The sequence below is a fragment of the Macadamia integrifolia genome, chromosome 9 (genome assembly GCF_013358625.1).
Source record: "Macadamia integrifolia cultivar HAES 741 chromosome 9, SCU_Mint_v3, whole genome shotgun sequence".
Taxonomy (NCBI): Eukaryota; Viridiplantae; Streptophyta; class Magnoliopsida; order Proteales; family Proteaceae; genus Macadamia; species Macadamia integrifolia.
In genome coordinates, this window is record NC_056565.1 from 10,107,777 (window position 1) to 10,132,402 (window position 24,626).

The 24,626-nt window shown below is 39.2% G+C and overlaps 2 protein-coding genes, 1 long non-coding RNA gene and 1 pseudogene across 6 annotated transcripts in view; 2 read left to right on the plus strand and 2 right to left on the minus strand.

The window, feature by feature from the left end:
- The window catches only part of LOC122090035 (probable beta-1,4-xylosyltransferase IRX9H), a 9,029-nt gene extending 5,665 nt beyond the window's left edge, over window positions 1-3,364 (plus strand). The window contains exons 2-5 of one of the 3 annotated variants that reach the window (XR_006143389.1): window positions 313-562; window positions 703-909; window positions 2,932-3,019; window positions 3,105-3,364. Coding sequence is in view for 2 of the 3 variants with exons in the window: in XM_042659867.1 (XP_042515801.1) it covers window positions 313-562; window positions 703-873 (421 nt within the window). In the remaining variant the exon portion in view is untranslated. Of the gene's footprint in view, window positions 1-312; window positions 563-702; window positions 910-2,931 lie in introns of all 3 variants that reach the window. The other 2 variants (XM_042659867.1, XM_042659866.1) reach the window with 2 other exon arrangements.
- A 3,475-nt stretch (window positions 3,365-6,839) lies between these two features.
- Window positions 6,840-11,371, plus strand: LOC122090037. 2 transcript variants are annotated; one of them, XR_006143390.1, is made up of 4 exons: window positions 6,840-7,023; window positions 7,200-9,020; window positions 10,033-10,120; window positions 10,745-11,371. It is a non-coding gene; the product is annotated as an uncharacterized LOC122090037 (long non-coding RNA). The 2 variants fall into 2 exon arrangements; XR_006143391.1 differs by having other exon boundaries at window positions 7,393-9,020.
- Window positions 10,111-17,563, minus strand: LOC122090034 (phosphoenolpyruvate carboxykinase (ATP) 1-like). The gene is made up of 13 exons (XM_042659865.1): window positions 17,302-17,563; window positions 16,561-16,848; window positions 14,717-14,895; window positions 14,434-14,584; window positions 14,174-14,258; window positions 13,310-13,410; window positions 12,757-13,055; window positions 12,469-12,642; window positions 12,285-12,350; window positions 11,413-11,591; window positions 11,051-11,220; window positions 10,774-10,942; window positions 10,111-10,687 (listed from the first exon to the last, which is right to left on the minus strand). Exons 1-13 carry the CDS (start codon window positions 17,310-17,312, stop codon window positions 10,544-10,546), a joined length of 2,016 nt encoding a protein of 671 aa, XP_042515799.1. The 5' UTR covers window positions 17,313-17,563; the 3' UTR covers window positions 10,111-10,543.
- A 5,453-nt stretch (window positions 17,564-23,016) lies between these two features.
- LOC122090036 lies at window positions 23,017-24,462 on the minus strand (annotated as a pseudogene).
- Window positions 24,463-24,626: the final 164 nt, after the last annotated feature.

Below are 24,626 nucleotides of genomic sequence, written 5' to 3' on the forward strand. Positions count from 1 at the left end.
GGGGGGGGGGGGGGGGAGGGGGGAGATGTGCAAAAGGAATATATAAATTATTCTCTTTAGGAAATTCATGTTTTTTTGAATATTTCGTTTTCTTAACCAAACATGCTGAAAATTGGAATGTTCTGTGTACCCTGCATATTGTCCTCTGCAAACTCTTATTTTTTTTGCTGGATTCTGGCCAAATGATTGCAGCGTGAAATATTAAGATTGTATATAACTGCTGATAATCCTTGCATTGTAAACCTCAGTGGTTGCATGTACTCATGCTTTTTTTTTTGTATGATTCACAAATTTAGTCTTGGTAATGCGCAGACGCTTTGGCACTTGGCCTGTTGCTATGCTTTCTCAGAGCAAAAACAAGGCGATACTGGAAGGTCCAGTATGTAATATGAGTCAAGTAATTGGATGGCACACAAACGAGAAGAGTAAGAGGCTCAGAAGGTTCCATGTTGATATGTCTGGATTTGCATTCAACAGCACCATCCTATGGGATCCCAAGAAATCGCGCCGTCGAACTTCAGAACCTATAAGGCAGCGAGACACAGTGAAGGAGGGATTTCAAGTATGAATTTTTTTCTTTAAGTTATGTTTTTCTGTTAATAAATTATTTATTCTTCTAGGATTATCTTCCATGTACTGTTGCCAGTATTTCAGTTCAGCATGCAATGTTATAAACTCTGAGATGTTTTGGATTGTGCCCAGGAGACCACTTTTATAGAGCAGGTGGTGGAAGATGAAAGTCAAATGGAAGCCATACCTCTTGGCTGTTCAAGGGTGATGAATTGGCATCTCCATTTGGAAGCTCGTAATCATGTTTATCCTAAGGGTTGGGTAGTTCAGAAGAACCTTGATATTGTAGTCCCCCTGAAGTGATGCAACTACAACTCTGATATTGACATACTGAGACAGGTTTGGTTCGTTAATAACCATCTGTATTTTGTATGCATTTCTCTGTTTTGCTGACATTGCAATCTTTGTTCTCGCTTGGGGATGTTGGCCATGGCTGTGTAATCATCCTTGGCAGTTGGGTAGGGTGCACATGTTTGAGATATTAAGCTACATAGTTGTCCAGAATTGTGGAGTAAATGCAGGACAATCACATAAACAAGCTTATTTTAGTAGAAATAAACATTGGGTTGGTTACATATGTTTTGGGCCTTTGCCCAAGGGGTTCTCTTTGTAATTTTCCACTTTAATGGGCTTAGAATGTGGGTAGAATAAATGAGTATGATATTATTCAGGTAGGATGAGTTCAGTCCAAATCCTTGGGGTTTGTTGAGTCAAATCTTTTTTGTCCCGTTTGTGTTAGCAAAAGTTAGCTGAGTCAATTCCTTCTGTTATCAGGAAACCTAATTGGGTTTTACTTTTCAATTTATGTTAAGTTTTAGAGTACTATTTTGGGTGGGGAGTCAAATACTAGTTTGTTTTGGCGATTCAAAGTAGTAGTTTCAGTTCCAAATCAGTTTATATAGGATCAATTTATGAATTTTATATATAGATGTAATGGTCCATGGCCTAACACACAAGTTAGTATTATTGAAGTTTTTTTAAGATCTGGCTGTGTGGATTCATGGTGTGTTGAGATGAATTTCCAGCAGTGCTAAGGTGGATTCCTTAGTGGAAGAGTGGACTCTCTTTCACGTGTTAGGTGGATTCCTTCTTTATTCTATATCTTTTATCTTCCACTTCTTATTAGCTCAACTTTTCAATTTAGTTTTCTACTCTATCCTGAAACCAGCAGCACCCTGTTTATGTTAAGTTTTGATGTTAGTTTGTGTGTTCATAAATCTTATCTCAATGAATATTGGCCAGAATTGGCTAAAATGTGAAACATAAGCTTCTGGTTATCTGCTCGATCTCTTGATTTCTGGTTTCAAGTACTGAGAATTATTTGCTTATATCAAGTTTTAGTTCTGCGCAGTTTAATCTGCAGTTTTGAGTGCTGTGAAATCCTGTGGATATATTCTTCTGCGAGAGACCTACACTCGACCAGAAGATCAGGTCATTCTGACCAGTCTTCTGTCAGATATTAGGCAGTGTTTGACAATGTTCCATTTCTGCGTTTTCTTGTTCCCAGAAACGGAGAAACAACCTAAAAAGGGTTTGATAAAGTTGTTCCGTTTCACCCGTTTTTAGAAACATAAATCAAAATTTATGCCTATTTACAATTCTAGAAACGACTTTGACGAAACAAGTCCGACTTGTTTCATCGTTTCTATAAACGAATTTGAGAGAAAAAAAAAAAAAAAAAGGTTGTTGTGGCCGATAAATCTCTCAACTATTTAAACCTAAAAAGAGGCAACCGAACCCTCTCTCCCTTTTGGGCATCCGATGATACTATTGTGTTTTTTAGTGGCATTATGTCTGCAAAAACGCGTCGAGAAACAGATTTATCAAACACCAAAAAATCCGTTTTTATTTCTGGAAACATGAAAAGCCGTTTCTGCTGTTTCTAGACACAGAAACAGCAGAAACGTTATCAAACGGTGCCTTAGTTTTCTCCTTTGTTCTGAACATTTTGAAATGATTAATCTTCTGTTAATTGGATACCCTATTTGGCAAATCCTCTTGATTCCTATTGTTAGAATCTTGTTAGTCTTGAGTTTGCACAAATCCCAATGGAAAACATAAAAAAAAATAAAAAAATCTGAGTCTTCTAATGGATTACTGATCATGAGATTCTTTTCCCTTGCTTTCCTTTGGAAAGTTCTAATTTATTTACAGCTAAAATGGTTAAAGTGAGAAGAAAGGAGAAAGTGATGTTTATTTTTCTCCTTTACAAATTGGATTATTGTATTGTCTTCTGATTCTGTAGGGAAAGTCCTACTTTAACTTGCAAGCAGGGGTCTTGTTTGTGCTGTTCTTTTTCTTCCCTGTCCATTTCATGGTGAAAACCATGTTCTTATATGTTCTTGTATTTTGTCCTGACAGTGCTTCAATTGCATCTAGTATTTCTTGGCTCCCCATTTTCTCTGCTGATGATTAGCACCGAGTCCACTGTTAGGCATCAGCAATCTTGGTATATACAGGAAGTCATCTAGCACTAAGTGGACAGTGAGTGATTTGTATTTCAAAAAATTCATCCGCTTAATATTCTTTTGCAGGAAGCCGCACTCAAATCTTCTTGTAAAGTTTTATCTTGTGCAGAGTCAGCACTGCATCCAAATGGGCTGTCTCAGTTGAGTATGTCTGATTTATATAAATACCATGTCAATGAACTGGCCTTGTATCATCAAGTAGAAGCCCCGTTGTATCCCCGCAGCAATATCAGTGTTACAATCTTTTTTTTTTTAACAAAATTGCTTCAGTGCTATAAATTTTGTTTCAAGAAATTGTTTCAGTGATATAAATTTCATTTCATGAAGTTGCTTGTCTATGTACTTTGGGAAAATGTTTGTAACTTACATTTGCTGCCCTGTTTGGTTTCATACTTTCATCACCAGGACAGCCTCAATGACCTCCGGTGATTTGGAATAGGTTGTCTGAAAGAATCATCTGGCGGAAATTTGGTATAATTGGAAGTTCTTGACTGGTTTTTTTTCTCATTGCAGGGTGCCAACGGTTCATGGTTATTAGATGTTGTAGATTGTTTCTTTGCAAATTCTCATTTGATGGGCCTGACTCCTGAGATGCTATTACTTTGGATTTTGTGCTTAGGGACTGTGTTATTGAAACGAGAGAATCTGTTTGGTATGGGAGATAAATCATCAAATTTCTGTTTGGATGCCCATTTATACAATGAACCATGTGAGAAACTATGTTGGCGAAACCCTTTCTTTCAAAGCACTAAATGCCTCAAAAGCTTGTATTGCACAGACAAAATTTGAAGAGCATGTTGATCTGTCTGATACAGACCTGCTTCATTGGAACCATGACTAAAATGAAGCACGAATCATATTCATCATGTTTAGAGGTGAATAGTCAGTCAGGGAAATTCATGACAGTCAAGATACAATAACAATTGCAAACTTGTCCTCTCAGATATTCTCATGATGTTTGAAGAAATTTTATCACCATCCAATTCCACACCACTTGCCCCGGCAGCAACTCGCATTATGTCCTCAATCAATCCCACATTTCCCATTATATCAACATGGCCACTGCTCTCTACTCCCCTCACCTACCTTCAAGAAGATTAGCAGGCGACTTGTGCTTGTACTCCTGTATGTAGGTGGAGAGATGCTCGAAGGGTTGAAACGTCTTCTTCCATGCTAATCTTTAGCACACATGAAACCAGCACTGAGAACAGAAACATTTTGGGCCTGAGATCTGGAGCAAAGGAAGCCCTTCCATAGGTGACTCCAATCCTCAAGTTTCTCCTTCCAATCCCTTTCCTGCGGTGAGCTTTCACTCTGAAATATGGTATCATGGTAAAAAAAAATATAATAATAAAATTAAATTAAATTAAATTAAAATTAAAAATAAAGGTTACAATACAAATAACATAGATTTTTTTATACGAAAACTGCAAAATTCCAGGTTCCATTGCAAATAAAGTAAGAACCAATTAGCACTTCTTCAATCCAGTGCATACTATTTTCTAGCGGTGTCAATCGGTCAGGCCGGTCCGGTTTCGATTGGGCTTAATCGGGTTTGAAGACTTTCAAAGGCTACACCGTGTCCACCCATTTAACTAATCGGGCTTAGTTATTGAGGGCATGGTATACTTTATATTAAGTCGGTCAGCCTCGGGCTATAATCGGGTTACCTTAATCGGGCTTTAGTCGGGCCTTAACCGGGCTACGGACATGTTTAATGTTAAACGGGCTTTAATCGGTTTTTAAACGGGCCCTCTTTAAAATGTGCTCTTATATTCCGGCCCACTCACGGAAGCCCAAAAAAATAAAAATAAATCAATAAATGATACCAAATATAACCATTATTTAAAATGTGAACATGTCCTTACTTTTAGTTTTTATTCTTTAATTTGGGGGGTAAAATAGGTATTCTACAATCATTAAAGGGTCGGGCCAAGTCGGTGCACAATAGGCCGGTCTCAGTCGGGCGTTATTCGGTTGGTCTCGGTCGGGAACTCGACGGTCCAAGTAGCAAAACCGTGACCGACCATTTATAAACGGGCCGGGCTCAAGCCCGACACGTTTAATAAATGGTCCGGGCCCGGCCGGTCTATAAACGATCGGTCCCCATTGGTTTAGTCAGGTCAGGCCACGAATTGACACCCCTACTATTTTCCATCATTGTTCCGATCAGGTATGTCAAATCACAGGTTTTTAAACATCCAACAATAGTATCATATCTATTTTACTACAAACCTCAAATTAGTGACTGATTGGCTAATTAGTGACTGTCGTGACCTCCATCTTTCTCTTTTAGTTTTTCTCTTTTTCCTTCTCTGTCATTCTTTTCTTTTCTTCCTCTTTATTACACTTCTATTCCCTTCCCCTTTCATATCATATATTCTGTTTTTAATCTCCCTGTTGCTGTTACATCCCTGGGTTGTAGAAGATCTGATCGATCTCTCTCAGAAGCACTCATTTGGGCCTGAGATCTGGAGCGAAGGAAGCCCTTCCATAGGCGACTCCAATCCGCAAGTTTCTCCTTCCAATCCCTTCCCTGTGGTAAGCTTCCACTGTGCAACTCAACCTCGTTGCTACAGTATTGCCCCAAACAGATTCTGGATTTTCTATTCAGCTTCTAAGATGGATACTTGACTGCTTGTTGGCTGAAATTAGTTAATCTAAAAGTTGCAATTCTACACCTGAAGTTTCAGGTCCATCGGATCCCATTTGAAGGAGTTCTCCACGTCAGAAGGATCATCGGACTTCCGCCCCCTATTCTACTTGGCCAAAGGTTGAAGAAGGTCACGATTTTCTCCTTTAGGTTTTATTTATATTTTATTTTTCAGAAATACCCTCCCTTTTACTTTTATTCTCTACTTTCTCTATTCTTTTTTTTTTTCCATTTCAATTCTGCCCCTTTGTTCACTAACGTTACATTCCCCTTTCTCTTCTTTTAAATCTTTCCATTTCTTCTCAAATTCATTCAACTTCAAGTCACCCATCTTGCAAAAACTTTCTTCAAGCGAAGTGTTCTACATTGGCAGAATGTTCAGAGGCTGGAATGCCCCGACCAGATGCGGGTACAAAGACCAATCGATTTCCTTCGAACCAACAATGTTTTTAGCAACCTTCGAACCATAACCAAAAGTACCCCATAATTTCTTAGACAACCTAAAGATCTTAATATCATGAGGTTTCGAAAAACCTGGATCGATGCCCTCCTTTCCTTTGCTTGCATTGTTAGTAAACTTCTTTCTTAATCGTCTGACTTTATCAGATAACTGATTTTCAGAAACACCAAAATGGAACGATTGCTTTATAAACTCATAAAAATTAGTCATATCAGAATATGCATCAGAGCCATTCTTAGAATGTAAATCCAGCATACCTTTCAAGACAGCAAGAGCTCTCCGGTTTCGTTTTCCCTCTTTTTCCCAAATTTTTTTCTTTAGTTTTAGTTCTGAGAGTGAAAAGGGGAGAAGAGGACGGTTTACCTGTATTGGGCGCGGGTTTCAAAAAAAACCGTGGTATTCTCAATATCCAGTGGTATTAAGATTTGAAATTTTCATTTCACACCATCTGTTGGATCGTTTCAGCGATACGTGTTGTAATTGTGGAGGGAACTGGACAGGAATTATAGAGGCTTGAATTGGAAACGAGCCAAATCCCGTCAAGCCACAGTTCCCACCCTCGGATCCGGCTCGTCTCCAACGACTGACGCTCCAACGAGCATCCAACAAGTTCTTCGATTGTCGACACGTGGATTATTACAACCCAACGGTTGAATGATTCCGAGTTGTCTCTCCTCTCGTTGAAGGCTGGATTTGGGATTTGAATGACGGACGGAAACCCGATCTCTTCTCCCTCCTTTTCTCCCTCTTTCCCTCTTCATACATTCTAAAACCCTAACTTCAGAGGCGTCGGAGTTGGAGTCGGAGTCGTTGCAGATTTGAACAACTTCAGGGTCGTCTTCAACCAACCTTCAATTGCTGCTCGTGCATAGGTATGCTTCTTCTCTCTTTTCCTCTCTTTTTCTCACCCATTTGGATGGTTTCAGATATGGGTTTCACGAACTGAAGTTCGATGGTTTCAAATCTAAAAATGCCCCCCTTCATGCATCTTCTTCTTATTATTTATTATTATTATTATTATTATTATTATTTTCTGAAATTGTAGCAGATGAGAAATCTTCCAGAACTATGCATTCGTGCCTTGCTTCTTGACATTCTCTTGAGGTTAAGCAGTGCCTGTAGCCAAAATCCCAGAATGATTACTCTGTTTTTGAGTTCGAATCTGTAGAAACTAATGTGCTTTCTTCTTCTTCCTTCTCCTTCTTAAATCGGCATCCTATATGAACCAATACATTATGCAGAAAAACACAGGAGGGTTTCGTGTTGCAGAGAAGAAGAGGAGAGAGGAGAGAAGGGAAGAAGTCGATGAACCGTCGGATTAATCGGAGTCCACATGTCGATCATCGGAAAAATCATTGAACGCTCATTGGAGCGTCAGTCGTTGGAGACGAGCCGGATCCCCCACCCCACATCACACTCCAACCCCACACCTTCCACCTCTGGCCTAGCACTGCACTAATTACGATCATATGACACAGCCCCTAGTGTACTAGTACTGGTAAGGCTCCCTTTACTTGAGAGTAGTAGAGGTCCCAAGAGATTTGGCTTTAACCTTTAGTGATCTCAGGTATTGGATTGCTTCATCAAGGAACCTTACCAACATCTATTCTGGAAGCAGCAGAAAGAAACTTCAAGAATGGCTCCTTTAATAAAATTCTTTACTGCTACAAACTTATACTTTGATCCTCCTTCCTTCCTTCCTTCCTTCATCCATTTTCTCCTTCTCTTCTTTATCTTCTGAGGTAACTCAGGTTAGTATTCTTTAATGACTCTCCGGCTTTGATTTTGTTTTCGCTTCATGTTTGGTCAGTTGGCTTTTTCATCCAGAAAAAAAAAAAAAAAAAAAAAAATTATTTGTCTTCTTCCTCACAGCGATGGCCACATCTTCTAATCCTATTTTTTAATCTGATTCTAGTTTAAGGAACCAAATCTGTTATCATTCGTCAATCGTCGTCGTTTTCTATTTATTATAATAACAACAAGAAGGATTTCAATTATTTTCCCCCGTGGATATGAACAGAACCAGTCTCACTAACGTTGGTTTTGTCTTCGATTTCAGTTTATTAGGAGGAAAGGTAGGTAAGGGAAGTCAAGCATAAAGAAGGGATTTTTCCATGGCTAAGATCAAAATTTTATTTGCAGGCATGGAGAATGATTCTTGGATTACGTCTCTTACTTGTGCAAGCTCTGCTACTCAAAGATTTAACCTATTACCTAGTTACTTCCCTTCCCTGAACAAAGAGAAAACACAGAAACACCCCTAGAATCCACAACAAGGTACTCCTGCAACTGTCCCCTCTCTCGCCCTGGTTTTTGAAATCTTCCCTAAAACAGAACCCTGAGAGCGAGAGCGAGAGCGAGAGCGAGAGAGAGACATACCTACGAGAGCTGCCTGAGCGACGGGAGTGGGCGGTGAGAGCTGCGTGAGAGAGACGGAGATTTTATGAAAAGAGGGTTTTGAGGTTTTTATCGGGGACAATTTCCTTTTTTATTTTCCTGAAGATCATCTTGAAATTGAAGTAATACCTCAAAGGTGTTACTTGATCCCTACTCTTGAGATGACTTTTGAGTCGGTTCATTTTCTGAGCATAGGAACAAGAGAGATGTTACCAAACGCTTTTTTTTTTTCCCTAGTTCTGTTCTAAAATGAAATCTATAACAGAAAAGATCATCTCTGAATCGTTACCAAACAGGCTCTAAGTACACACCGCTCCGCAAGCAACCTGCACTATTGTTTTCATGTGCTGAGCTATCAATCCTGAAGGTTATACTCTTGCACCTCTCGAGGACGACAGCTTGTAGACATATGATCTTTCTGTAGGGATACCCACTCCATACGAGCAGTATATCTCCATATCTGGAGCATCAGGTAACCTGAAAGTAAATATATGATATTACAAAATTATGTGTTCCCTTTTTGCAAATGTAATGTAATGAGGGTGCTAGACAGCGGCCATTAACGAAGGGAAATACAAGTAACCATTGTAGCAAGACCTGAAAGCTCCATTTGGTTGCAAGGGAAGTGGGAAAGGAAAGTGAAAGGAAATTTTTACATCTGTAAAATATATTTCATTTCATACAGAAATATTTGCATCTCTCTTGTAACCAAACACCAAAAAGGCTTTTCTTGTAAAAATATTTCCACGTCCCAGGAAAATGCCAATCCAAATTTATATCGTGTCAAAATAAAATGCAACAAAATTCAGGAGGAGGAAAAAGACGATGAAATACAATAGCACATAGAATGTATGGATTCATCATGATAACTTTCATAAAGTATTTCTACTTTATAGAGAAAATTCGAATGCCGTTGCAATGTGGTAGGCTTGGGTTATGTTTGGTATGCATTCTCAGAATGCAATATGGAGCAACCAAAAATGTTGTTTAGTACATGTTCTTGTTCTAAATTCTCAGAATGAGGTCAGTGGCCTCATTGTGGAACGTGTCACGGCCATGGGTTCCTGTTGTGTAGTCCAATGAGCTATCTCCTGGAAATGAGTCCAGTTTTCTAAGCTTTCTGTATCCCTACTGCATTACACTGATGAGTCCCTGCTGAATTCCTCTAACCTTAACCTCTGCTTCTTGGGTGTTTCCTGCAATTCCAAAATCATTTGAAGCAAAACCATGAAGTTGTGATAATGAATAATGATTCCTGCCCACCCTGCTTCCATTGTTTGGCGGATTGGAAATTCCATCTGTAATTAATATGGGATGATCCTTATAGTAGGTAGATGGAGCTAGAGTGAAGGATCAAGACTGGTTGGGCTGGGTTTGCATCAAAAGACTCAAAATCAGTATAGATATTGTTTTCCCATCTAACATTACTTTGATGATTTGTTGTATTGAATTTACCAATTTTCACCTGCTTTTTATGAAATCAGACTCTATCGTTGTTTGGAGAGACGAGAAGAAGAAAGAAGACAAGATGGAGGAGGAAGAAAGGACTGAACTACAATAGATCCAGAATATGTATTCGTTGTTTTCTCAATCTCTTTATAACCTCGTTGTGCTCGACACAAATCACTCTTTTTAAGTATAATTACAAGCCTAGAAAGGAAACTAGATAAATACAAAATGAAATATGATATACCACGATTAGAACATTTCCCCTATCGTGGTTAGCTACACATGTACCATAGGTACATGATTATCAACTATGCCACAAACGTAATCAAACCAAATCCGCCTGTAACCCTAACCACTGCACTAGGTTCCTGCCACTGCAGGGTCTGAAAGGGTCATAATGTATGCAGCCTTACCCCCTTTTTGCGAAGAGACTGTTTTCCGAATTGTTCCCAGGACTACACTTCTATTACATAACCTATTTTTCTTTTCCCACTCAACCAAACCATTACAATATTTTCAATTTAGTTCATCTTTTATTCCCCCAGATCAAACATTAGGACCAGCTGCAAGGATCTGCTCTGTTAGCGAGTTATCCTTGCCAATCTTGTAATTCGCAAACACCTCAAAGTTGTTCTTGAACAGACCTGCAAGCTTCAATAGAGTGTCCTTATATGCCTTCTTGTCTGACCACTGCAATCAGATACTCGTTTGTCAGTGAAACTGAATCTTAGACATTTCCAAATGCAGGGCAAATGCAACCAATAGAGCTAACTTACAGTGTTTATCGGATCCAGGATTTCTGAAGGCACACCCTCAATTTCGGTGGGGATCTCTAACCCAAACACTTCAGTCTTTTGGTAACTAGCCTTCAGTAGACTGCCAGAGTGAATGGCATCGATAATCTTCCGAGTGTATGACAACTTGATGCGGTTACCTGAGCCATATCTACAAGGAAGAAATAGAAGCAACAGCAAGGAGTGAGCCAAAATCAAACCATCTGTAATTACAAAAGTAGCATCTTTTGTAGTTAATATCATAACAGCTTCTACATACCTTCCACCAGACCAGCCAGTGTTGACAAGCCATCCTGTAGCTCCATGCTTCTGCATCTTCTCAGCCAGCAAGGCTGCATACTTGGTGGGATGCAACATTAGAAAAGCTGCACCAAAACAGGCTGAGAATGTTGCCTGTGGTTCTTTTATGCCATCCTCTGTGCCAGCCACCTATTTCATCATCAAGAGGCAAGTCACTGAAATGGTCATCCCCTAATATGTAAATGGATTTTGAAGTGCACAAGGAATTATGCAGGTGTGCCAATTCTGGAGCAAATGTGGATTTTGGATACATAACAGAATAAACAGTTTATTTCTAACAGTTCCCTGAGAGATTGCATTAGTTTGAAATTTGAAGAGTACCAGAGCAGTGTAGCCACTGATGAAGTGGTACATGGTTTGGGCCAGGTTCAACTTGCTCACTGGTGGGAGCACACCAAATGCATCACATGCGAGAAGAATGACATTCTTTGGGTGTGGGCCCACACATGGTATCTTTGCATTGGGGATGAACTCAATTGGGTACGATGCACGGGTGTTCTCTGTAAAAACAAAACACAACATTAAACATCTAATAACTCCCTCTCAAATGATGCCATATCATTAAATCACTATTATACTCGTCTTTATGCTATTCTTCCTTCTTGCAGTCCAAATGGTAATTCTTGCACCTACACTACTAACATTTCCTTAATATTAACCCCCCCCCCCCCAAAAGAAAAAAAAAATCAGGATTTATTCCATTACTATAGCAATTGTGTTTGGTTTGGAAAGAATTTGACTTCACATCCTATATGTTTTATCACTAAGGCCATGAATTTTTGGAAATAAATGAACAGAAAAGATATCCTACTTTCCTAGTTGTTTATCGTCAAAGGAAAAAAAAAATGGTGAAAATTTTGCTTTCTTTTCTCTTAAAAAGTGAGTAGAATGCAAACAAAACAAAGAAATAATCTTCAACTAATTTATGCTGCACCTTACCTTGACCTAAAATATACGCCCCTCCTAAAAGTGCTAGAATGTCCCAATGTAATAGGGAACTCGGGATGAGGCTCAGTGAAGTTGAATTTTAAAAAATAGAAAAAAAAAAAAAAGGGCTCTTCGATAGGCTTGACAATTTCCTAGCTAATCCAAAGATTGCCAACAGCACTTTATGATGTTCAACCAAAAAGAGAAAAACAGCAACAATGACACACTTAGTCTTTGGAAATTCGTTTTACATTGTACCAGTTTACCTGTAACAGATTTGTCTGAATAGTCCACCTCTCTTGTGTGCTCATCAAACACCACATTTTCCAGCACTGTCACAACACAGGAAATTTTTAATAAAACCCCTTGCCAGTCCTTATCTGATCGAGTTGAGGTAGGGAACAAATTTCATGTGGAACTATTATATAGTTGGGAGGGTCAAATTATTACCAGTCCCAAACTTGATAGCATTCCAGATATCAGGTTCCTTTTCCCTGGAAAGATCAATGCACTTGGCATAGCAACCCCCCTCGATATTGGATACACCATTTTCACTCCAGCAGTGCTCATCATCTCCGATTAAATACCTATTATTGTCGGTTGACAGAGTTGTTTTTCCCGTACCTAAGGCAAGCATAGGCAACAAAGACTCATTAGTAATATTGCGATCAGAATCAAATAATGGCAGGGAAATAGGGCGCACATAACGACCCCATAGCTCAATGGATGATACTGTACCTGATAATCCAAAGAAGAGTGCAACATCGCCATCTTTTCCCATGTTGCAGCCAGAGTGTAAGGAGAGGATTTGGCGCTTAGGCATGACGTAGTGCATGACGCAAAACAGACCCTTCTTCATTTCCCCGGCATACTGTGTGCCAAGGATGACCATTTCCCTCCTAGCCGGATTTAGATCTATGCTAGTGGAGGATGTCATGTAGTGTGTGTACCGGTTACATGGGAATCGGCCCGCATTGTAAATGGTGAAGTCCGGAGTGCCGAAATTCTCCAGGTCTTCAGGAGTGGGTCGAATACACCTGCCACCCCACAAGGTTATTGTACTGTACTATCAAGTATCAACTAATACACACCGCATGCATATCTGCACTTCACAGTATGGGCCTATTTGAATTCTACCTAGAACTAAAGAAGGATGATATCCTCAGCTGATAAGAGATGATCATCAGAATATCAACATAAAGAAGACTTATCTGGAGAAGCTTTAATCCCATTCTGTAAAAGGAGGAGAAGTATTGCTTATAAACATAAGTTGTTCTCATATTTTACTTACATGTTGTGCATGAATAAGGAGTGGTATGCTCTGGCTGAGACAATGCGAACTTTGATACGGTGCTCTGGATCCCAGTTCAAGAACTGATCATTCACATACACCTGAAATTTTCAGAACCATCCCATTATTAGCCACTCCTCTTATTAGAGTTTTTCTACATGAATATCAGACAAAAAGCCATACATCAAGTATGTCAGACAATTGTTCAGAGGTTTGAAGCCTAGCTAAGTCTGGACTCCGGATACAATCCTTCAACCTCCTGCATTGGCAGGTCTTTGTGGCATTATATAGATCAATATTCATAGAATCATACAATAGTGGGGACATTCCGGTCTGCATATTTTTTTCCCACCTGTTACTTCTGGTTAAGCCCTGATTTATATGTTATGTGGCGACAGACAGGAGATTCAAAGGAGGAATCCAAGCTATACAACATATATGCCAGCACAGGAAGGTGTGCGAGTGCCCTTGAGATTCAGGGCACAATGGCAGATCATGGCATAAAAAAGTCGGTCGTGTGTAGTTTTATTGTGGTTCAGGTAAGTGTACATGAGTTTGTTCTGGTGATAGATCACATCCTGAATTTGACAAGATACACATTATGGGGTGAAATAGAAAAGAGATTGATGTTGGCGGGTCACATGCGGAGCATGTCAGAGGTCTCAATAGGAAGTGACAAGCATCGACTGCAACTTCATATATTACAGTTAATGAAGTAATCGTGATGAAGTAACTGATACCCATTACATAACAGTTTAGTTAGTTAAGGGAATTAGAGTTCTAAATCTAATTGGTTTCCGTGATGGGGGATCTATCACGAGCAGATTAGCAAAACAGAGTAGAGTAGGAGGGAGTGGATGATACCTTATCCAACGAGTTCAAGTAATCAACGGCTCTTTCTCTGTTAATCAAGAAGGTGTGCTCGTCCATTTCAATGTTCGGTGAGCCCCTATAAAAGCAAATTTGAAAATCCACAACAAAAAAAAAAAAGAAAAAAAGATTGCATTCGATTAATCCATGGAACGAAGTATCACTAGAAAATTAGAAAATGGTGGGTTGGGGGAGGAGAGGATAAGATGGGAACTGATCAGAAGCTCAGAAGAAAAGAGGAACAGATTACTTACTTTCCCCACCAAAGTTCTTCTGTTGTGTCATCCTTCACAACGCGTTTATCTCTTGGGGAGCGACCTGTCTTCGCCCCCGATAACGTACCCAAGGCACCGCTTGACGTTATGAAGGATCCATGCTCGTACTTTATAGCTTGCTCGTATAGCTCTGCAAGCAGAGAGAGAGAGAGAGAGAGAGAGAGAGAGAGAGAGAGAGAATTAATTGTAGCAACAAAAGGACCAGCGGGGTCGTGTGTGACGGCTGAGTTAAAGGAAAGAAGAAGGAAGAAAGGGGCATTACCGGCGGGAGAGAGGTTGTAGAGGACGTGGGTAAACTTTAAAGCGCTATCACTGTTGTTGAGGGTAGGAGTGAAATGAGGATGCGCGACGTGAGCAACCTTTGGAGTTTCAGATTTCTTTGCAGGGTCTCCTTTCACCACCTTTGGCCCTGTTTCCCTCGTATGAGATGCCAACGAAGCACTGCAAGGAGTAATTAAGAACAGAATAACGTCACTTATTAGTTATTAATAATAAAAAAATGTGATCACCCTCATTTAACTATTTGGGTCTGGTAATAGACTTCGGTTGAAAACTAAACGACGGTTGGAAGAGGCCACGGCACCGTTTGACAACATTTTGTTCTATCGTTTTCACGTTTTCTTGTTCCTAAAAACAGATAAACAATTTAAAAAACGTTTGATAAAAAGTTGTTCCATATCACCCATTTTTAGAAACATAAATCAAAAGTTATCTCTATTTACAATTTTAGAAACGACTTTGATAAAACAAGTCAGACTTTGTTTTATCGTTTCTATAAACGAATTTGAGAATAAAAAAAAATGTTGTTGTGCCCAATAAATCTCTCAAGTATTTAAATATAAAAAGAGGCAACCGAATCCTCTTTCCTTTTGGGCATCCAATAATACTATTGAGTTTTTTAATGGCATTATGACTGTAAAAAACATTTCGAAAAACAAGTTTACTAAACACCAAAAAATCCGTTTTTGTTTCCAAAAACGTGAAAAGTCGCTTCTACAGTTTCTAGACACAGAAACAACAAAAACATTATCAAACGGTGTCCAAGTGTTCCATCCCATCCACTACCATTTAGCAAGTGCACATAAGTGCAAAAGAACTCAACTCGCTAGAAAATATGTAGGAGAGAGAAAGAACAGTTTTTTTTCATGATTTAAAATTGAGAAAATGTTTTCAAAAAAGAGAAAATGTTGTAATTAAGGTTGGTTAGAAATATGATTATTATTTATAAAAAACAATTATATTCTACAATTAGGATTGTCATTTTACTTTTCTTGTTTTTTTAGTATGACACATTTTTTTAAGAGTGAGAGAACTCTATGAATGCATAGCCCTACCAAACAAGGGGCCAAAATGACAATTTAAGATGACTAAGTTTGCACTCCCATTGGTTCGAATGATTCTCATGTTTGATTCACACAAGGACTCCATTAATAATAAAAATCAATTAAAAGATGAGAGAAATTAAGTGGTGTCCAAATGTGGATTAAACACTGTACAAGTACCTAATCTAGACTCAAGTGCAAAGGCCACACGATTAGTCATTGATCTTTTTCTCCTACCTGATCATAAACACCAACCCCTTGTGGCAAATGTGAGATGCATAGAAGCATATTCTTCAACGCGATCTTTTTACACTCGTTGTGTGTTATAGTGTAATCGCAATCACATTTACACATAGTCGGGTATTCTAGGGTAAGTATTTTCACTTTTTAAAAAATTTATTTTGTTTTTTTTTTTTTTTTGTGAATTTTTTTTTTTTCATACATTAATATAACTTTTAAGGAATAAAAAAAGTTCAAAGTAATTCTTCCCTTCAAAATTCCACCAAGCAGGGGTTTTTTTTTTTTTTTTAATGTACTTTGGTGAAAAATCTCTCCCCACTGAAGAGACTCAAGACACGAGGGATATGGGCCCAAACGGCTATAACTTTTAAAGAATCAACAATGGTCTCTTCTCCTTTTTTTGGGTAAAAGGAAAATTTACCATGGCTAGCCGGGGAGGGTCGTACTATGAGAATCCTAAACAATGGCAACTGGCAAGAATGCAGCAGGCGCGTAAGCGCCGAGCGAGAACGTTACTGGGTGCAGCGTCAAAGAGTGAGAGTACCTGATGGACTGGAGCTGAAGCTTTTGGCGTTCCTCTTCGGAAATGGGGGCAAAAGCACCTTGAGCTCCATTGATAGGCGTAGTAGGCGCCGACTTTTTCTTCTGTAACGAATGCAGTTCGTCGATTGTCTGCGCTTTTACGGGAATAGCAATGTCGATATCGTGACTGATCCCATTTTCTCCCTTTCTATGGGATTCGATCTTTGCCATCCCATTCCCGTTCGTGAAGCTGAATTCCCCGTTCCCGTTTCCTTTCCCGTTCACTGCTCCGTTCCCCGCCATTTCTTCTCTACAGTTTGATAGAAAATATCAATCAACTGCTAACAAACAGATCTCACTTTTTGTGTTAGAACAAATGAAGCAGCTTCTCTCGGTTCATAGAGAGATCAATAAGAAACCGTAAAAGTACGATTTAAAGACCTAAAATACAGAAGCATAGCATTTTCAGAGAGAAAGAGGGAGAGATTGCCCAAAAAAAAAATCAATTGTGATAATAGAATTTTGAGAATTTTGAGAACTAGAGATTTGTGAACTTCAGCGGAAAAAAAAAAAAGATGAAAAATTTGTTTCCGAAAATGCAGCAATCTACTAATTATACCGACAACAAATAGTTTGTAGAATTAACGTCGGCTTCGTCTGCAAAATTCCTCAGACGATCAGCCACGGAAACTACGATAAACAGATTGGAGACAAGCAGAGACTATCAATTGAAGGTACTGAAATTGAAGAAATCAAAGTATATCTCGAACACATGCAACAGATTCAACAGGGTTTATCATGGAAATACAAAACAGAGGATCAGGAAAAGGATCAATCTTCATCGCAGCTTCAGAGAGAGCTCACCAGAAATCGAAAACTCCCAAGGATATGGAGAAATGAAAAGATAAATACAGAATAAAAAGAAAATATTTCACAAGAATGAGAAATAAAGGACTCAACCATCCTACCCCCGTAAAGCTGTTACTGTTCTAACAACAGATGAGATGAGAACGAATGCCAAAACAGAGAGCACCGAGGCCTGCCTTTTAAAGGCTTCCGTCGACCCCCATCCAAACTAACCATGGTTACATCCTAACCGCGCGGTTAAGTCCAATAGAAACTGAAAAATGAAACTCGAAACGTAGCGTTGGGGCCGCCTACCGTTATATGAAAATGAACTAATCCTTTTTCTTGAATCACTCCGCGCAAAAGAATCCAAGGACGCGTTTGTTAAGCATACTCGATCGGTAATTATTCTAGAAAAAATATATCAAATGCAGTCTTAATTTTCCACCATTTTTTTTTTGATAAATCTGGAGTTCTGGACCTTGTGATCTCTCATTTTCTTAACTTGAATATTTCGTGGGTCCTGAAGATATTCCTGCTAAAAATTTAAACTCTAAATGGTGGCTAAAGAGAACAAACTTTATATATATTTTGAAACCGTTTAGAATCATATAGTGCAGGATTCTTTGAGATTAAGGTTGTGTTTGGTATATTTTTTGAAATGCATTATTGACCTAAAATAAATTCCACGAATATATACCAAGTGTAGCATAAGTTTCATCAGGTGGCCATGGCTAAGGTCACACACACACAGATTTACACAACTATCATACAATATCACATTACTTCAATTTCTGACAGATGGATTAACATGATTGCTAATTCCACATTGATTGTGAATAAAATTTAATTTTCCTAATATACCCATGAACACCATATTCTTGTTAAATCGATTTTTTGAAATGAAAATACATTATATTAGAATAGATTATGTGTCCTCAAGTGGGGATAGGAGTCATTTTCTTATGATCCTAAAGATCTAGGATCTAAGCCAATAAAATGAAGTTTTGAGGCGCGAAGAGCAAGCCCAAAACCTGTCACGTAGAGAAAATGTTTATTTGTTGCTTTCTTTTAATGTAGTCGGATGTGGTTTTTTGCACCTTTAACTTTCATTATCATCCTTCAAATTCACATGAGCCCTAAGTAAGAAACTTTTTGCCGCTGCCTAGGCTTGTCACCAAAGAAATGGAATAATTCATTTTCCCTTTGAGTTCATAAATACACGCTTAAGTTTTTATATTTTCTAAACTACCCTTCAAGATTCTATTTCTTTGGTTGCCAACCCAAATAGTAGGAACTTGGTAGCAGCCAAATTTTGTTCCTTAAGTGGTGTCACGTCCAAGTGAGGATGTGAGTCATTTCTAGAAGATCCAGCCAATAAAATGAAGTTTTGAGGCTGAGGATCAAACTCAAAACCTGTTGTTGGAGAAAATATATATTTGTTGTTTTTTTTTTTATATAGTCTGATGTGGCATTTTGCATCCCTCAAGTGAACCACGAGATCTAGCCTAAAACCTATGGTTAGAAATATTTTTTTTCTTTTTTTTTTGTATTTATTTTTCGTTTTATTTTTTATGTAGTTCGATGTGGTATCCTCAGAGAAAACATTTATCTGCCGCTTTCTTTTGGTGTTGTCCAATGTGGTATTTTGCCCCCCTCAAGTGAGCCATGAGTAGATCAAGCCCAAAAAATATTTATCTGTTGCCTTCTTTTAGATATAGTAGGATCTGGTATTGTGCACCCCTTAACTTGCATTGTCATCCTTAGAAATGTTTTCTTTTGATGTGATATGTTGCACCCCTTAAGTGAGCCACAAGTAGATTAAGCCTAAACTTATCCTTTAGAAATATTAATTTTTTTTTCTTTTCTTTTTGATGTATTATGATGTGGTATTTTGCACCCCTTAACCTGCATTGCCATCCTTAGAGAAACTATTTTTCTGTTGCTTTCTTTGATGTAGTCTTAATGTAGTATTTTGCATCCCTTAAAACTTATCGTTAGAAATATTAATAAAATTTCGGCAGAGAAGTTTAACACTATATTCAAAAAATTAAGAAGATTTTGAAGAATGAACAAATTTAGAGGTAGATAAATCGGCATATATTGTGCTAATCAAATCATTCAAAGATGTGGGAACTAAATATATTATTTTACTGCAAGAAGATTCCTAGTTATGGCAACCATAATTCTTTCCAAATTAGCATACCTGTTTGTGTTACATGGAAGGATGATTTGGTTATTCCAACCATTGGATGCATAGGGGATAATCTAGATTGGTTACATCTCAAATTTAAGTCCCAAATTTAATCATGAGTTGGGAATTGTTACCCGATCGTACAACCATTGGGCAAGTGGGGACCAACAAGGGAAGACACATAGGCATCCAACCAAGGGGCAGGGTGATCTTTTTGCCACAACCTGTGTCTGGGTGTAGGCATGCAACCAGGTCGGTCTTTTTCCTTTCAATCATTTACCCTCTAAAGTAATGGCATACTCTTTAATGTATGTCCATGCATCTCCTCAATAATTCATTCATGATGCACCCTCTTAGCTAGTAATCCAAAATTTTTAGTACTTTAATTCGCCAACGGGATAAATTCTATTTGGATTAAAACTTGACATATGAGCAAGGAACCTTGGTGTCTATCAATCCACCAAATTTCATCCCAATGTGATATGCCATGTCATTGAATTAAGTTTGATAGTCAAGGGACTGCTTCCTAATTGGGCGACAACCAACCAAAATATACTCCTTTTACTTTTTTTTTTTTTTTTTTTTTAAGTCCCCTAGTCCGAAAACCCCCCATACATTTTTCCTTTGTTCTTTGAAAGAGTTTATTGTCAAGAACTAAAATAATACACCATGGGATTCTCTAGCTAACCACAAGTTTGATAAGCCAGAAATTGGAAATTGGCTGAACAGTCAAAGACTCCCTAAACAAACATGGCCCTCCTTGCAAGGGAGTAAGCAATTTCAAGCAATGAAGAAGTAATCCACAAGATAAGTAGCTAACATGTCTAATGCAGGATTTGATGGGTTACATCTAACGAGGTACCTCCTATTCAGGTTGGAGAAAGCATACAACACCCTAGAGAATCATAACTATGAATTAAAGGCAAATTTGTATCTTAAAAAGAGCAAACCTAGTGCATGAGGCTCTCTCTACTGCAGGGTTTGGGAGTGGCAAATGTACGCAACCTTATAGCGCAAGAGGCACATTTGCATCGGTCTTTCGTTTTTTCATTTGTCTTTTTAAGTAAAGAAATACATTAGAATACTAAAGAAACAGGGCAGAAGAGCCCCCCCCCCCTCTGAATTCAGGTGTCATAGTCACCCATGAGGGTCTCTATCAAAAAGTATCACGGAATATCTGATAGGCTTAATAGTCCTGTCACGCGCACAGTTACAGGTTATGTTGATTTTATTAAGGTTCTTTGATCTTGATAGCTTGATCCTGTGACAAATTGCTAGTTCTTCAGCCATTGTACTTTATTGAGACTACCCTGGGCAGCCTTCTGCACATAAAAGACAATTCATTCTTGAGAAGCATTGCCGCTATAGAGGATAAACCTGTATGAGAAAGAAAAGCTCCATCTATAACCACATGGAAGACTTGTAGGGGAATTTGCTTGTGGAAGCAATTGATATTATGGGATTATTCCTTATAGAACTCATTCTTTTTTAAGTCCTGGTTACCTTCTTTTGTTTAGATCATCCTTCCAGCTTTTAATCATTTGGATTACAGTTTTTGGAACCTATTGGCTACCACATAAACAAACTTCATTCATCTTATCATGAAAACTGCCGTGTAATCTGCATGTCCTGGCTTTGTTTGCCTGTTCATGAGCTGAAATAACGGAGCTAAAAAGCTCCCACAGCCATGGGTGATCTTCTTCTTGTGTAGTCAATGTGCTATCCCCTGGGAATCAGTGGATTTCTGAGCTACAGCATGCTATCTGCATTGCACTGATGAGTCCTTCATGATTCCTCTAAACTCTGCTTCCAGTATCCTTCCTGCAATACTAAAATACATTGAAGCAACCATGAAGTTCATGATCATTAATAACGATTACTGCCCACCCTTCTTCATTTGCTTTTGAGTTGAAAATTCCATCTGTAATTAATATTGGATGATCCTTGGTAGGCATATGGAGGTAGAGGGAAGGATCAAGACTGATTGGTTGGGTTTGCTTCAAAAGACTCAACATTAGTATGGATATTGTATTCCCATCTGATATTACTTCGATGATTTGCTGTATTGGGTTTCCCAATTTCACCTGATTTTTATGAAAACTTGTTTGTTTCATGAGATTTTGATAGATTGACAAAGATGCAGCTTGAATGGAACTGATCACCCATCTGCCTGAATAAATGCAGAATTTTTCAATACTATGCGGTGGGGGTGCTCACTTATTTGCTCGCCATGGATGCTAGTTCCTCATTTTCTTAGGGAAAAGTTCAGTCACCATTTTGAATCTCGATGAACCTGACTTCTATATGTACTGTGACAATAAAGGAACCAACAACCAACCTGCACAGGAGTTTGAAGGAGAGAAGAAGACACGATGGAGGAGGAAGGGACTGAACCACAATAGATGTAAAATGCCTGTCATGGTTTTCTCAATCTCTATGTATCAACTTCTTGTTCTCAATACACACAGAATCTCAAGTATAATTCCTACTTAAGAGTACAAGCCTAGAAAGGAAACCAGATAAATACAAAATGAAATATGATATACCACGATAGGTGTTGATGTATGATGTCTTGTATTCCATCGCAGTTTAATCCAGGGAGTACTAGTGCAGCACCTAGACAGGCAAGACGGTGGTCCCGCTAGCCGGTTAGCGGGCCGTGGGGGTTGCAAGGGGGGCAGGAGGCCCCCTGCATAGCAGGGGGTGTAAGGGGGCGCAACCCGCTGCTCGAATTTTTTATTTAAGGGCAATTGTAGTTTAATCTGGATTAGGGTTTTTTCGCTATATATTTGTAGTGAGGGTTTCTTTCTCTGTAATGCAAGTAATACTGAGAGGTGTGAGGACGAGCGTTGTAACCCTATTCTCCATTGATAGTGAAGCAGGATCTCATCTCACCGGGGACGTAGGCAACCTTACCGAACCTCGTAAAATCCGTGTGCATTGTTTGTTTTGTTTTTCCATTATCTTCTGCATCGTTTTAGGGTTGCGTTTCTACGGATAGGGACATTCCCCCTATCATGGTTAGTTATACAATGTACCCATGATACATAATTATCAACTAAAGCCACAAGCATAATATCAAACCAAAACATATGTAACCCTAACCATTGCCAAATCGATCTCTCAGTGGGGAAAGGACACGTGTCGCCCCCGGGACACGTGTCGCCCCCGGGACACGTGTCGCCCCCGGGACACGTGTCGCCCCCGGGACACGTGTTGCCACCAAATAGGGATTCCAAGGACTACCACGTTGCCTACGTGAAGGGAATATTCCCCACCAAAAGGATGGACGTATTCGAGTGAAACTCTAAGAGGGAAGAAGGTGGACCCGAGAAGGACTCTAAGAGGGAAAACCCTAAACCCGAAGAGATATATAAGAGGGCCCGAGAGGAAGGAAAAAGGTAAGCATCAATACCCTCACCATTACTCCTTAACAAAAACTGTGCAGTCGATCCCTAACTTGAGCGTCGGAGGACTAACCCCGGACAAAGATCCGGGCCTCTGCCGTCTGTGCTTGTGCAGGATCTACTCATACGGGATTTTTGGCAGCGACAATACCCATGGTACATAATTATCAACTAAAGCCACAAGCATAATATCAAACCAAAACATATGTAACCCTAACCACTGCACAAGGCTCCTGCCACTGCGGCGCCCAAGAAGGGTCATTATGTACACAGCCTTACCACCTCTTCGTGGAAAGGCTGTTCCCAACTTGAACCTGAGACCACTTATATAACCTCTTTTTATTTTCCCACTCAACCAAACCCATTACAATATTTTCATTTTATTTCATCTTCCTTTCACCCAGATCAGACATTAGGACCAGCTGCAAGGATCTGCTTTGTTAGTGAGTTGTCCTTGCCAATATTGTAATTCGCACACACCTCAAAGTTGTTCTTGAACAGACCTGCAAGCTTCAATAGAGTGTCCTTATATGCCTTCTTGTCTGACCACTGCGGTCCAAGACTCATTTGTCAGTGAAACTGAATGACATTTTCAAATGCAGGGCAAATGCAACCAATAGAGCTAACTTACGGTGTTTATCGGATCCAGGATTTCTGAACGCACACCCTCAATTTCGGTGGGGATCTCTAACGCAAACACTTCAGTCTTTTGGTAACTAGTCTTCAGAAGACTGCCAGAGTGAATGGCATTGATAATCTTCCGAGTGTATGCCAACTTGATGCGGTTACCTTACCCATATCTACGAGGAAGAAAAGTAAGAAGCAACAGCAAAGAAATCAAACCATCTGTAATTACAAAAGTTGCATCTTTTGTAGTTAATATCATAACAGCTTCTACATACCTTCCACCAGACCAGCCAGTGTTGACAAGCCATCCTGTGGCTCCATGCTTCTGCATCTTCTCAGCCAGCAAGGCTGCATACTTGGTGGGATGCAACATTAGAAAAGCTGCACCAAAACAGGCTGAGAATGTTGCCTGTGGTTCTTTTATGCCATCCTCTGTGCCAGCCACCTGTTTTCATCATCAAGAGGCAAGTCACTGAACTGGTCATCCCCTAATATGTAAATGGATTTTGAAGTGCACAAGGAATTATGCATGTGTGCCTTGTGGATGGCACAGAAGATCTGCACCCACCATGATTCTGGAGCAAATGTGGATTTTGGATACATAACAGAATAAACAGTTTAATTCTAACAGTTCCCTGAGAGATTGCATTAGTTTGAAATTTGAAGAGTACCAGAGCAGTGTAGCCACTGATGAAGTGGTACATGGTTTGGGCCAGGTTCAACTTGCTCACTGGTGGGAGCACACCAAATATATCACATGCGAGAAGAATGATGTTCTTTGGGTGTGGGCCCACACATGGTATCTTTGCATTAGGGATGAACTCAATTGGGTAGGATGCACGAGTGTTCTCTGTAAAAACAAAACACAACATTAAACATCTAATAACTCCCTCTCAAATGATTCCATAACATTATAGCATTATTGCAATTGTCTTTATGCTATTCTTCTTGCACTCCAAATGATAATTCTTGCACCTACACTACTAACATTTCCTTAATAATCCCCTCCCCCAC